Genomic DNA, 13,932 nt, shown 5'->3' on the forward strand with positions numbered 1-13,932 from the left:
CTGCCTGTGTCTCTGCCTCTCTTTGTGTCTCTCATGAATAAATAAAGTTTTTAAAAAAAATTTTTTTTAACAGAGTAGAACTAATACAATCTGTGAATAGATTTCAAATTGGTAATCTAATTAAGAGCACAGCATATGAGGATGCCTGGGTGGCTCAGTCAGTTAATTGTCTGCCTTCAGCTCAGGTCATGATCCCGGGGTCCTGGAATCTAGCCCCACATCAGGCTTCCTGCTCCATGAGGAGCTGGCTTCTCCCTCTCCTTCTGCCTGCCGCTCCCCCTGCTTGTGTGCTCTCTCAGTCTCTGTTAAATGAATAAATAAAATATTTAAAAGAAAATAAAAGAATCATTTAGTAAAGGTCAGTTATTTATTCCCAATTTGCTATTTTTATGCTTAAACAAAAAACAAAAAAGATTACAATGACACACTATAGAGGAAACCGTCTTCCATTGTTTAATGCTGGGATTATGTTAATACATTATACACGCACAATATTTTGTTAGTGTTACTCAGTTTTCATGCCAAAACGAAGGACATAATTTCAAGCTGTAGACTTTATTCAACTCATCCTAAATTAATGACATTTTATTTTTTAGATTTTATTTTTAAGTAATCTCTACACCCAACGTGAGGCTCAAATTTACAATGCCAAGATCAAGAGTCACATGCTGTACCAACTGAGCCAGCCAGGCACCCTGACATTTATATACCTTAAAACAGACCAGATTCATCAGCTTCATCAGAATAAAGGAAGCTGGGTGGCTCAGTTCATAATATAGGGTCCTGGGATCAAGCCCTGAGTCAGGCTCCCTTCTCAGTAGGGAGTATACCTCTCCTTCTTCATCTGCCTCTATGCCCACTCATGCTCTCTCTTTCTCTCTTTTAAAAATACATTTAATTTTAATTGAATTTGAAACAAAAAAAAAAGAAACCGCTGCAAATATTTTTTTTGATCACAGAAATATTTGTTCCTCAAATATCCCTGTGACAAAACAAAAAAGATTATAAAAAATAAAAGATTTGCGTCATTGTAATTTGTTCTTAACTCCATGTTTTCAATTTTACAGGAGAAAAAGTCTGGATTTCCATCCTTCTCCCTAAATTCCATCCTTCTTCCCTCAATTCTCTAATTATGTGTGTGTGTACGTATATATACATATTTTTTTTTAGTTTACCAAGGTTTGATAACATTTACATTTACTTGTAATCATAATTCTCAATTTATTCAAGAAAATATACTGAAATGGACTATTTTCTGCTTCTACAATTTCTTCATTTATTTCTCAAAAAGATTTTGCTTCAAGTTTTTACTTAAAGCTAAGATCCTTAAAGATCCCATTATAGTTAAGGCCTCACTGTGTCAATTATGGACGCAAAACACTGAGACAGTTATGATAGAAACACAAGGAATAAAACAGTGACTTAGGGACCCAAGTGTCACATTCAAGAATATCTTTAAAAATACCTTTTTTTTCTGTTTTCTACTGGGAGGGAGGTTGACATCAGTGAACTTTGCATCATATTTTCGTGGAAAATAAGAATGATTAACTAAAAAACAAAAAGAAACCTGTAAATATTTGCAACTATACAATTTTTAAATTTTATTTGTTCTAACATGTCACAAATACTTGAGTAAAAACTGCTGCTTTTAAGAAGAAAAGTAGTTCAAATTAACAAAGATTAAGACTAGTCTACCAAATAAGTATTTTTCAAGTAAATACGTTGTTACATATTTACATGTAACAATTTACACGTCCATACATGCTTTAGGTGTCAAAGTAAAGAAAGAAATGGCCACTCAAACCTGATAAAATTTGTTACAGTTATTTCAAACATTAGAAAGGTAAATAATAAAATTCCAATACAGCACTTTCAGCATCAACTTTACAGCAGGAAAACAGAGTTGTGAAATACATTTTCTCCCACGTTCTTTCCTCTCTTATTGCCAAGACCCAACTCTGAAACCTTATCTTTCACCTAGGTTACCAGCACAGGCTTCCAGACTGTCTTCTAGTTCGCAAGCCCTCTCTTCCAACAGACTCTACACATTTTCACCACAAAAATAATCCTCCAATGGTCACAATCCTGGAAAACCTATAAATGGCTTCCCAGAGCCCTTTAATGAGATCCCAGTTTATTTTCTCATCCTACTCTTCCCCCATACCCTCCACTTACTTTGCTTCACTCACACAAGAACAGAGCAGTTCTCAGAACTCCCCTTGTATTCACACCTCTTTGCCCCTACCTAAAAAGTATCTCTTCCTAAACCCTACACATCTCCCAACGCACTTGTTCCAAGAGCCTTCCCCAAATTCCTCCACATGCCTCCATCACCAGTCATGCTGTGCTGTGACTTATATTTATGAACCCGTCTCACCGGACTCAGGACTGTCTTAGAACATTCATATTCCCGGCATTTGGCAAGCAGTAAACACTGATTTGGATTCGAGCTGATGTAAATTAAAGCTCATGCAGAATTGGAGAAGGGTTTTAAGTGAACGATCTTGTGGCTTTAACTATGCCCTATATGCTGTTGACACCCAAATTCACAGTTCCAGACACCAATCTCCCCTGAAAAGTACAACCTAACAGCCTCTTCGATATCTCCATTTGACACCAACATATTCCAAGCTCAACTCCTGGGTCTTCCTTCCAAATCTGTTCCATTCCCATCCTTCCGCTTGTTTGGGGAAACAAAAAACAAAAAAAAAACTTTGTTATTCTTGTCTTGACCTCACACCTTACATCTGATCCTGGAGCAAACCGTGTTGGCCCTTTCCTCCCCTCCAAACAGATCTAGAATCCAACACTTTCATCCATCCCCCGAGCTCCACCCTGGTGGTCCGAGTCCCCAGTATCTCTCACTTGGGTAACTCCAATACCTTCCTAACTCCTTTCCCTTTAGATCAATAACCCTTAGCAGCCACATTAATCCTTCTAAAATGTAAATCAAGTCACGTCACTCCCTTGCACCACCCCTATCACAAGAGCAAAAAGTCAAAGTCCCACGTCTACAAGGCCCTAGCAGGTCGGCCCTCTTCCCCGATCTTCTACAGTTCTGTCCCCAGGCTTGTTCCTCTTGGCTTCGGTTCTGATCTACAGCTCCCGCCTCCAAGTCTTTGCACTTGCACTTCATTCTGCCTGCATCCCTATTCCCCCAGATGTCATCCACAAATGTATCCCTCACCTCCCTGTGGCCTTTGCTCCGAAGCTGACTCTTCACGACTGACACTTATTTTATTTATTCTTTTTTTTTTTAAAACGACTGACACTTAAAACTGCACTCCCTATCATTCCCCTTTGGCTCTCCATCTCGCCATGGCCCTCACTGCCTTCTAATACACACTGCTTTTATTCCGTCTTCCTCGGCCAGGAAACGTGAAGCTCCATAAAGGTAAGGATTTTTGTTATGTTTCGATCACTGCTATATCCCCAGTTCCTGCTACACAGCTGGAGTTCGATAAATAAGTCCTGAACAGGGGATGCCCGGGTGGCTCAGCGGTTTAGCGCCTGCCTTTGACCCAGGGCGTGACCCTGGAGACCCGGGATGGAGTCCCACGTCGGGCTCCCTGCATGGAGCCTGCTTCTCCCTCTGCCTGTGTCTCTGCCTCTCTGTGTCTCTGTGTGTGTGTGTGTGTCTCATGAATAAATAAACAAAATCTTTAAAAAGAAAAAATAAATAAATAACTCCTGAACCGGACTGAATAGGCGGGGAAAACGTTACTGTACCACAAATTGTGAGACGTTGATGAGCAGACAGACTCCAGGACTGCAGGACAGAATCAGAAGTAGAGAAGAGGAAAAAGGGGAAAGTGGGAGAGGAAGGAAGGGGAGAAAAGGAAAGTAAAGGGTGGTAAGGAGGGGGCGGGGGCAACAGCCTACCCGGAGTCTTCTGATGCCCCCGAAAAGCACCAGACGACTGTCTCCAGTACCATGATGTGGAAGCCTGGAAGTTCCAGGACGGCTGACCGTTGAGGGGAGGCTGAGCATCAAGGGGGTACTGGGCGTCGAAGGGAGGCTGCGCCCCGGGGAGAATCTGGGCGTCGAAGGGAGGAGGCGCCTCGGGGAGCGCCTGGGTCTCCCGGGAGGGCCGCCCCTCCGAGGAAGGCTCCGACCCTCCCAGAGAAGGCGACGACGAAGGCGGCGGCGGCGGCGGCGGCAGCATTGCCCAGAGCATCCAGTTGTCCCGCAGCGAGGCAGGGTCGCTCAGAGGCCCCAGCGCCGGGGTCAGCTCGGACGACGGAAACCAGCCCGCAGAAGCCACGGAGTCGCGAGCCGGCTCAGCCATGCCTCCCGCCAGGCAGCGAGCCGAGCGTGCGAATGCGGAACGGGCTTTAGGCGTCACTTCCGCTTTTCGCGACTTGCGCGGCTCCGCCAACCACAGGCTGCTACGTCATCGGCAGGCGCCGGAAAAAGGCGTGCGGCAAGTGCGGCGCGGGGAGCCGGGGCTGCCTCTTGGCCAGCGGGAGTCTGTGTGGTGAGAGTCGTAGGGCCGGACGGGTGTCCGCCCCCGCGGATGGCGAGGGATCTGATCGGGCCGGCGCTGCCGCCCGGCTTCAAGGCTCGCGGGACAGCGGAGGAGGAGGAGGAGCGAGACCGCAGCCCCGGTGAGCGGCGGCGCCTGACGCTGCCCGCCTGCCCGCCCCTTCCCGGGCCCGCCGTGAAGAGATGTCCGAGGCCTCAAAGGGCGGAGCAGGGGCAAGTGGGCGCGGCCGACCGCAGCTAACCTGGCTTCTCCAGCGGTAGCGGGAGGCGGAGGGGCGGGGGGGGGGGGGCGGAGAGGGGGGCGGGGAGATGCTGGGAATCGTTACGACGATGATGTCTTACTTAGCTCCTGATGGGCTGGAGCCTCTGCTGACGATCCGTACACACTGTCGCTTCATCCTCCTAGCGACTGCGTCAGGTGGTTATTATATGTGTAAGATGATATCGTTAGGAAGTTAGATTGTTGTTATTTCCATGCCACACACGGGGACCCCGAGGCCCGACCGCCGGGGCTCCTAACCTCCGTGCCCTTTGCCTTCCGGGGTCCTTGCAGAAGATGCTCTGCAGAAGATGCTCCGACCCGCCCTCCTAGCCCCTCTTCCTGTCTTTGAATCCGACACCACAGTCCAGTGCTGAAACCAGGCCCGAGTTGCTCTAGGCTCTTTCCGGCCTCGCTCCGCTTCTTGACACTCTCAGCCAGACTCCTACCCCGATCTCCAAGGCCCAGCGTGAATGTCAGCAAAGGCCTCAGGGAAGCTTTTCCAAACTCTCCCAAGAATTGACACGCCTTCCTTTTTTTTTTTTTTTTTCCCCTCCCCATGGGGTTTTCTTCTACTTAATTTTTTTTTAAAGATTTTATTTATTTATTCATGAAAGACACAGAGAGATGGAGAGAGAGATGCAGAGACACAGGCAGAGGGAGAAGCAGGCCCCATGCAGGGAGCCCGACGTGGGAGTCGATCCCGGGTCCCCAGGATCACGCCCTGGGTCAAAGGCAGGTGCTAAACCGCTGAACCACCCGGGGATTCCCCTTAACACACTTTTAAAAAATGACTTGTGTCATATCTTCCTGCACCGTTTACAGTAGGATCCTCTCGCTGTAACACACAGAGTGGGCACTTGCTATTTGCCAAATAAACGCTTCCTATCTATCTCCTTTAATGTTTGTTCTAATTTGCAGACTGGTTTTGACACCAAAGTTGGAAAAGAGTAAAGCCGAAAGAGTAACCCTCCCGTTTTTCTTTTCTTTTCTTTTTTTAAGATTTTATTTATTCATGAGAGACACGGAGGGAGAAGCAGGCTCCATGCAGGGAACCGTATGCAGAACTCGATCCCAGGACCCCGGGATCACGCCCTGAGCCAAAGGCAGATGCTCAACCTCTGAGCCCCCCAGGCGTCCCTACCCTTTTATTTCTTAATTTATTTTCATCCTTTGATGAAGGGGGGCATGTTTCCACCTAGAGCTTTTTTTTTTTTTTTTCCCAGATCTCCTTTCTGTCATAAGGGCTATAAAGTCATGTTTTTTACTTTTTGCAAGGAAGAATCCGTTTAACTCAAGTTGAAGAAAAGTGGGGTTAGCCAGGTTTTTTTGGTTGGGTTTCTACATGCATGTTGTTTTGGATTCACCGTATTTCCTGATTTTTAAACCAAGGCAGGATTTGCAGGTAAATAACCACTATTTCCCAAATAGGTACTTCTATTTGATTCGCTTCCATTATTCTACAGCATTTATTTCAGGTACTCCTTTCTCTGTCCATTCTTGTTGCTTTTGTGCATTCCTTGTCTTCTCACCCCCCATGTTCAACACTTAACACTGTGTGTATGTACCCTCCACTATCTTTTTTTTTTTTAAGATTTTATTTATTTGAGAGAGAGAGAATGAGTGAGTGCTGGTGTGCGTGCAGGCAGGGGGAGGGGCAGAGGGAGAAGCAGGCTCTTCACTGAGCAGGGAGCCCAAGGAGAGGCTCAATCCCAAAACCATGAGATCATGATGCAAGCTGAAGGCAGCTCCCTAGCCAGCTGAGCTACTCAGGTGCCCCCCTTCCCCAATCCTAACCAAGTTTTACCCCCGCCTGGCACATAAAAGATCCTTGGTAGATATTTGTTGGCTTCACTTCTTCACCAAGCACAAATTCTTGCACACAGCCTGTCATTTTTAACACAAAATATGCCCCCTGCTGTAATTCCATTCCCTTCATAACCTCCTGGAATTCTGATCCTAAAACTGTTGCCCAAAAAATGTTTGAGATTTTTTTTTTCTCATTATGCTTCTGTCTGGTTTCTTAAGAAGTTTATGAGTACCAGTATCCTTGAAACGCACTCTGTGACACCCTAGACGTTCCCTTTGTGCTATTCTCCAGTCACTACCTGCCTCCCCATCCCTTTTTCCACCAGAGGGTAATTACTATCTTGACTTATGATTAGTTTTGTGTGCTTTAAGTAAATGGAAAAATACAAAGATGAACTCTTTTGCAACTGGCTTCATATTTTGGCATAACGTTATTTTGTGAGATCCATCATGTTGATGAATTATTGTGGTGGTTATTACAGATCGTTTATTGTCAGAGCTACCCAGCAGTGTATTAGGGGGATTTTCTGCAATTTCCTTACCTAGTTTACTCTCATGGACATTTGAGTAGTTTCCCCTTTTTGGCAGTTAATAAAGTGCTGTTATGCATCACAGTACACGTCTTTCAGTGAACACATGGTGCATTCCTTTTGAAATTTTTGGATCATTGGATATGCATATATTCTGTTTTAGTGGACACTGTCAGTTTCCAAAGGAGTACCAGTTTGCACTCATTCCATGTTCTCACTTAGTTGTTTCTGTCTTTTTAATCTGATGCTTTGCAGCAGTATCTCCTGGTAGTTTTAATTTGCAGTTCTCTGATAACAAATGAAGTTGACTGCCTTTTTCAGATGTTTTTTGGGAAATGTGGATGTGTGTCAGTCTTTGTTCATTTTTCCACTGATTTGTCTGTCTTTCCTTACTGACCTGTTGGGTTTGTTATATATTCTTAACGGGTCTTCAGTCATGCGTGTTGCAAATATCTACTCTAATTCTGTGGCTTACCTTTTCACTTTCTCATTAGTAGGTTTTGATGAACAGAAGTTCTTAATTTTAGCACATTTTGATTTTTAGTTTGTTTTCTCTTATAGTTAGAGCCTTTTGTATCCTATTTATTTATCTGCGAGAGAGTGGGTGAAGTGATGGCTCGTGGCTCCTTTAAGGCTACAGAGTTGTTCTTCATTCTGTCCTACCAGTGTTATTGTTTTAGCCTTCACATATTTGCAGTCCATCTGGAATGCATAGTTGTGTGTGGTGTGAGGTAGGGGTGAAGATTTATTTTTTTCCTCACAGATATCTAATTGATCCATCACCCTCCCTTCTCCACTATACTATAATGTCACCTTTATAAATCATGTGACCATGTATGTGCATCTAGTTTTTTTCCTTTTCATTCTGATAAAATATACATAACATTTGCCATGCTAACCATTTTTAAGTGTATCGTTCATCATTAAGTACATTCACTCTGTGCAACCATCACCACTATCCATTTCCAAAACATTTTTCCTCTTGTAAAACTGAAGCTCTGTACCCATTAAACAGTGAGTCCCTGTTCCCACTTCCTCCAGCCTCTGGCAGCCACCATTCTACTTTCTGTCTCGTGAATTTAACAACTCTAGGTCTTTCATGTAAGTGGAATCATACAGTATCTATCTTTTTGTGTTTGGCTTCTTTCACTTACCATAATGTCTTCAGGGTTCATCAATGTTGTAGCACGTGCCAAAATTTCCCTCAGGTGGGGATTCTTAAGCTCAACCAGATATCTGCCCGTGTTCTGCATACTCAGCTACCTCTCTGAAAGAGCTCACTGACAGAGTTCAGAGGAGGGAATGAGCACACAGGTCTGAGATGGAACAAATTAACTTTATTCAAATAGTCTAGAATATTGAATGCTGAGGAATGTCCCCTCAGATCATGGGGAAGATGTTTTCTCAAGACCAGTCCTTATACTCACTCCTACAACTGCTTTGTGGAAGCTAAGTGGAGCCTTAACTATTTTGACTCCAACTCCAGATTCCTCATGTACAATGACCTTCACCTCCACTAATTTCAGCTGTATTTGGAATCATACACTGGACTCTTTCATCTCTGAAAACTTAAGTTCAAATTTCATTCAGAGCAGGAACCCGTTATTCAGCCATCATTCTCACTCAGTTATTCCCTTTATACTTGGTTTTTTATTTTTGTTTTTTAACGTCATTGAGATATGCAGTCTCTGCCCTCTGTGTTGGTCTCCTTCTTTTAATCACTTCTGCCCCTGCATGACTTAGACTTCACGAGCCATCACTTCATCCACCCTCTTGCAGTATTTTCAACTGCTTTACCCATTAGGTATCTGTTAAACCTGTCTGGCCAAACCCCAGCTCTGGATGAATCCAAATGTTGGCCTCTTGTGAGCCTACAGCTAGCCTTCCAAAGCTGCTGGAAAAAACTTCAGACCTCCACAGGCTAATGTTATTAAAAATTATAATCTCCTCCCTACGTGGGTTCTCAGCTCTGCCCAGCAATCCTCAAAGGCTTCTCACATGCAGCCCTCTTCCCCCGTTATCAACCATGTTTTCTTAAAAGCCTCTTTCTCTTTCTTAGACTATCTCTCCCTCTACTTTGCTGAGCGGATAAATGCCATCTTAAAAGAACTTCCTCGATTTTCTGTCACTATGCCTAAAACTTGCATGAATCTTTTTGGTCTTCCTTTTGATTACTGTAGAAAAGATGCACTGCCTTCCTTTAAGGTTAATCCTTCATTTTTACTCTGAATCCCTTCGCTCATTTATTCTCAGGGCTCCTAGCCCATGGCATGTGACCAAAGCATTCCAATCTTTCCCGTCTTTACGAAAACTCTACTTCACATCCCCCTGTAGCTAGTGTTCTCTCTCTGGATCCTCTCCATTTTCTCCTTACCTTTTGTGTTGTAGCCTCTTAACCCACTACATTCTGGCTACTGTTCTTGGCAGTCCACTGAGAATGTTGTCACCAATTCCACTGCGGTAATAAATGAAGACCACCCAACAATTGTTTTTTAGCACATTTTGCTAAGTCCAAGGCACTCTTTTGAGTCCTGACCTTACTTGACCTCACAGCAAGCAATCTAACCCCATGAATCCCTCCTTTCTATCCATTCTTGGCTCCAGTTCCCTGGTTACATTTCAGTTTTTCTACATGTGCTAGGCCCTTATGCTTCCAGGTTCTTGGAGATGCTTTTGCCTCTGTCTGGACTGCCTTTCCTCCAATTCTCACCTCTTTTATCCAGGTAACTCACTTGAATCTTTCAGCCCCATCCCAACCATCACTTTTTCTAGAAAGCATTCTCTGACATAAGTAACTATTCCTTGCAAAAGACTGGGTTGGGTTCTCCTTATTGATATTTCTGTGCCTAATCTCGTCACAGGATCAGCAATCTTTTCCTATAAAGGACCAGATAGTAAATATTTTAGGCTTCGCAGGATAACAGGCAAAATCAAGATTAGTGTGAAAGTACAATAAGAGAGGAAACAAATTTCCATAAATTTTTATTGTTGAAATTCAAAACAAGGGATCTTGGGTTGCTCAGTTGGTTAAGCATCTGCCTTCGGCTCAGATCATGATCCCAGGGTCCTGGGATTGAACCCTGCATTGGGCTCCCTGCTCACAGGGGAGCCTGCTTCTCCGTCTTTCCTTCCCTCTGCCTCTCCCCATTGTTCATGCGCGCTCTCTCTCTCTCTCTCTCTCTCTCTCTCTCAAATAAAATCTTAAAAAAAAAAAAAAGATTCAAAACATAAAGGAATACAATTTCATTGTAAATAATCTAATGAGAAGAATGGTGGGAATAACATTTTGTTTAATTGGGGTTCTAAGTTGGTGTTCTCTATTATTACAATCCATTCCTGATCTGTAATGAGGGTTGTTTTTTTATTGTTGTTTTTTAGAGACAGCACAAACGTGTATGTGTGCACCCATACACATGAGGATGGGGGAGGGAAGGGATAGAGGGAGAGGGGGCACAAGGAGAGGGAGAGAAAGAATCCTAAGCAGGCTCCAAGTCCAGTGCAAACCCAATGCAGGGCTGAATCTCACAACCCTGCAATCCTGATCCAAGTGGAAATCTATAGAGTCAGGTGCCAGGTACTTAACCAATGGAGCCATGCAGGTGCCCCTGTAATGAGGTTTTATGTACTATACTGAGTACATTTTTTTCTGTGCATAATTTTGTGTTACAGATACTACAGGGGACAAATAATGAAATATAAGGCATAACTCCTATTTTCATGGAATTTATTATTTATTTGTAAAATTATCACTGCAGTGGGAGAGCTACTTTTATAATTATAGGATAGCATTACTGTTTTAGGACAGAGATGAACTAGTTCATTACAAATGCCTAAAATAATTCTGAGACCATTTATACACCTCTAAAGAAGGATACCTATAAAAAAGTGAAGCCAAGTATGCCCTTAGTTTTATTAGATAAAGTCTATTGTGTGGCTTATATCAACTTGTATTTTCAATATTCTTTTTCCTTTTTAGGTCACTGACTCTTAGTATTCTGTTACTTCAGTATGTGTATAAAAATTACTTCTTTTGATTCAACTTAAGTGGAATTTCACTCTTTTACATTATTTTTCCTGTGATCATTTTGAAAAAATAAGGCTTTGCATTCTTCTCAGATGAGTTTTATCTTCATCTATGTAAGTGTTCTTTTTATGTACCCCACTTGTTCCTTTAAAAATTTAAGGCAAATTAATCTGTTAGTTATAATACCAAGGACAGCATATATTTAGACCATTTAGCCTTGTAATCATTTGAACTATATAAAAGAATAGTACATTTTTTCTTTTTTTTTTCAGGTTTTATTTTTTAAGTAAATGATGCCCAACATGGGGTTTGAACCTAGAACCCCAAGATCAAAAGATGGGTGATCTCTAGACTGAGCAGCCAGGCACCCTATAAAATCTCTTCTTGATCCAAACCAACCCAAAATTAGCCAGTTAGTGTCAAATTGACAAATTACATTGGTAAGAGTTTCATATAAGAAAAGATGGAAGCAAAAGAGAATATATATATTCTCTTTAATATGTAGAGTGAAGAGGAAGATGTAAGAACCAATCACTGTGGAAGGGAAATGTAATTCCTCCAGTCTTTTTGATGATAAACTGTGACCTCTAGAATTTTGAAGAAAGGGGTATTTGTGGAAGGTGGTATCCTCCCCTTCTTACTATAGTCTAAAAGGTGTTTTCTCTGGCAATTAATATAAACAAAGAGATAATTAGAAATTGGTAAAGACATTATTCATTACACTTGCAAATCAGGTATGATCTCCATGTATAGTTGGGAAACACATACTATCTATTCAATCTTTTTTTTTTTTTTTTAAGATTTTATTTATTTAACCATGAGAGACACAGACAGGCAGAGGAAGAAGTAGGCTCCTTGCAGGAAGCCTGATGAAGCACTCAATTCCAGGACCCTGGGATCACAACCTGAGCCAAAGGCAGACACTCAACCACTGAGCTGGTTGAGTGAACAGAAATTGGAGATACAGATCCTATCCCTTAATTCTTAATGTTTTCCTCTATTTGCTGTCTAATCTTTTCTAGGCGTGCTATATTACTAGTTTAGCATGTTCTAAAATTCCTACCTTTATTTAATGATGTATAGAAGAATATTGAAAAAAATGCATCAAGTTTTTTAAGATAAAAGTTTGGATTTTTAAGCCAATTTACTGTGAATTGTGTATATGTTCTATAGAAATAAATCCAGAGGAGATAGGAAAAAAATGTTCAGAAATAGACCAGGTGTTCCAAAACTGGCCCTAACTTTTCCCCTGAGCTTTATACCAGTTTACCCAAGTACCACTGATACTGCCACTGACATGTTTAGTAAGCATGTTAAAATATTGAAAAACAAACTCTTGGGGTGCCTTGCTTCTTCTGAGTCAGAAGAGCTTGCAACTCTTAATCTCAGGGTTATGAGTTCAAATCCCATGTTGAGTATAGAGATTATTTAAATAAATAAACTTTAAAAAGAAAAAGATGTGGAAAACAAACTCTTGACTTTTCCTCCAAACCTACTTCCCTCTTAGTCTTCCACGTATTAGAGAAGAGCATTACATAGAGAAAAGGCTGGAGTCCAAGATGGCAGAGGAGTAGGAGAACTTAGTTTCTTCTGGTCCTACGAATTCAACTAGGTAGCCATCAAATCATTCTGAACACTTGCAAACTCAGCTGAGGATAGAATAGCTGCAACTCTACAAGTAGCAAAGCTACCACTTTTCTGCAGGAAGGACAAGACAGATAAACTCACTTCAAAAAAGAGAACATGAGGCAGTAATGACTGCCAGACACCTAATCATTATGGATGTAAGTAAGATGTTGGAACTAGAGTTCAGAATAACAATTATAAAGATACTAGCTGGGCTTGAAGAAAGCATGGAAGACACTAGAGAATCCCTTCCTGGAGAAATAAAAGAACTAAAATCTAATTAAGTCTAAATCAAAAAGGCTATTAATGAGATGCAATAAAAAAAATGGAGGCTCTAACTGCTAGGATAAATGAGGCAGGAGAGAGGATTAATGATATAGAGGGTAAAAGTGGAGACAATGGTGGAGAATAAAGAAGCCAAGAAAAAGATAAACAACTACTGGATCACGAGGGGAGAATTCGAGAGATAAGTGATACCATGAAGTGAAACAATATTAGAATAAATGGGGTTCCAGAAGAAGAGGAAAGGGGGGGAAAAGATAATATTGGAGCAAATTATAATGAAAAACTTCCCCAACCTGGGGAAGGAAACATTCAAGTCCAAGAAGTACAGAGAACCCCCCCCCCTCAAAATCAGTAAAAATAGGTCAACACCCTGACATATAATAGTGAAACTTGCAAATCTCAGAGACAAAGAGAAAATCCTGAAAGCAGACAAGAGACCCATAACCTACAAGGGTAGAAACATTAGCTGCTAGCAGAACTATCCACAGAGATGTGGCAGGCCAGAGAGGACTGGCATGATATATTCAGGGTGTTAAATAAGGAAAAATATGCAACCAGGAATACTTTATCCAGCTAGGATCTCATTCAAGATAGAAGGAGAGAGAAAAAGCTTCCAAGAGAAACAAAAGGATTTGTGATCAATCAGCCCCACAAGAAATATTTAAAAGGATCCTTTAAGCAAAGAGAAAGCCCAAAAGTAACAGACCAGAAAGGAACAGAGACAATATACAGAAACAGTGACTACGGGTAATACAATGGCACTAAATTCATATCTTTCAATAGTTACTCTTAACGTAAATGGGCTAAATGTCCCAATCAAAAGACACAGGGTATCAGATTGGATAAAAAAGCAAGAACCATTGATAGGCCATCTGCAAGAGATTTGCTTTAAACTCACCTCCAGAATTAAAGTG

At 42.0% G+C, this 13,932-nt stretch overlaps 2 protein-coding genes across 2 annotated transcripts in view; one reads left to right on the forward strand and one right to left on the reverse strand.

The window, feature by feature from the left end:
* NUFIP1 (nuclear FMR1 interacting protein 1) overlaps positions 1-4,331 on the reverse strand; it is a 43,572-nt gene extending 39,241 nt beyond the window's left edge. The window contains exons 1-2 of the mRNA XM_041731206.1: positions 3,883-4,331; positions 1,466-1,548 (exon numbers count right to left, since the gene is read on the reverse strand). Of these exons, the coding sequence (XP_041587140.1) occupies positions 1,466-1,548; positions 3,883-4,288 (489 nt within the window). The 5' untranslated portion in view covers positions 4,289-4,331. The remainder of the gene's footprint in view (positions 1-1,465; positions 1,549-3,882) is intronic.
* An 80-nt stretch (positions 4,332-4,411) lies between these two features.
* GPALPP1 (GPALPP motifs containing 1) overlaps positions 4,412-13,932 on the forward strand; it is a 37,639-nt gene continuing 28,118 nt past the window's right edge. Inside the window, exon 1 of the mRNA XM_041731207.1 lies at positions 4,412-4,607. Coding sequence (XP_041587141.1) covers positions 4,517-4,607 — 91 coding nt within the window. The 5' untranslated portion in view covers positions 4,412-4,516. The remainder of the gene's footprint in view (positions 4,608-13,932) is intronic.

The sequence above is a fragment of the Vulpes lagopus genome, chromosome 16, assembly GCF_018345385.1.
Source record: "Vulpes lagopus strain Blue_001 chromosome 16, ASM1834538v1, whole genome shotgun sequence".
Classification (NCBI taxonomy): Eukaryota; Metazoa; Chordata; class Mammalia; order Carnivora; family Canidae; genus Vulpes; species Vulpes lagopus.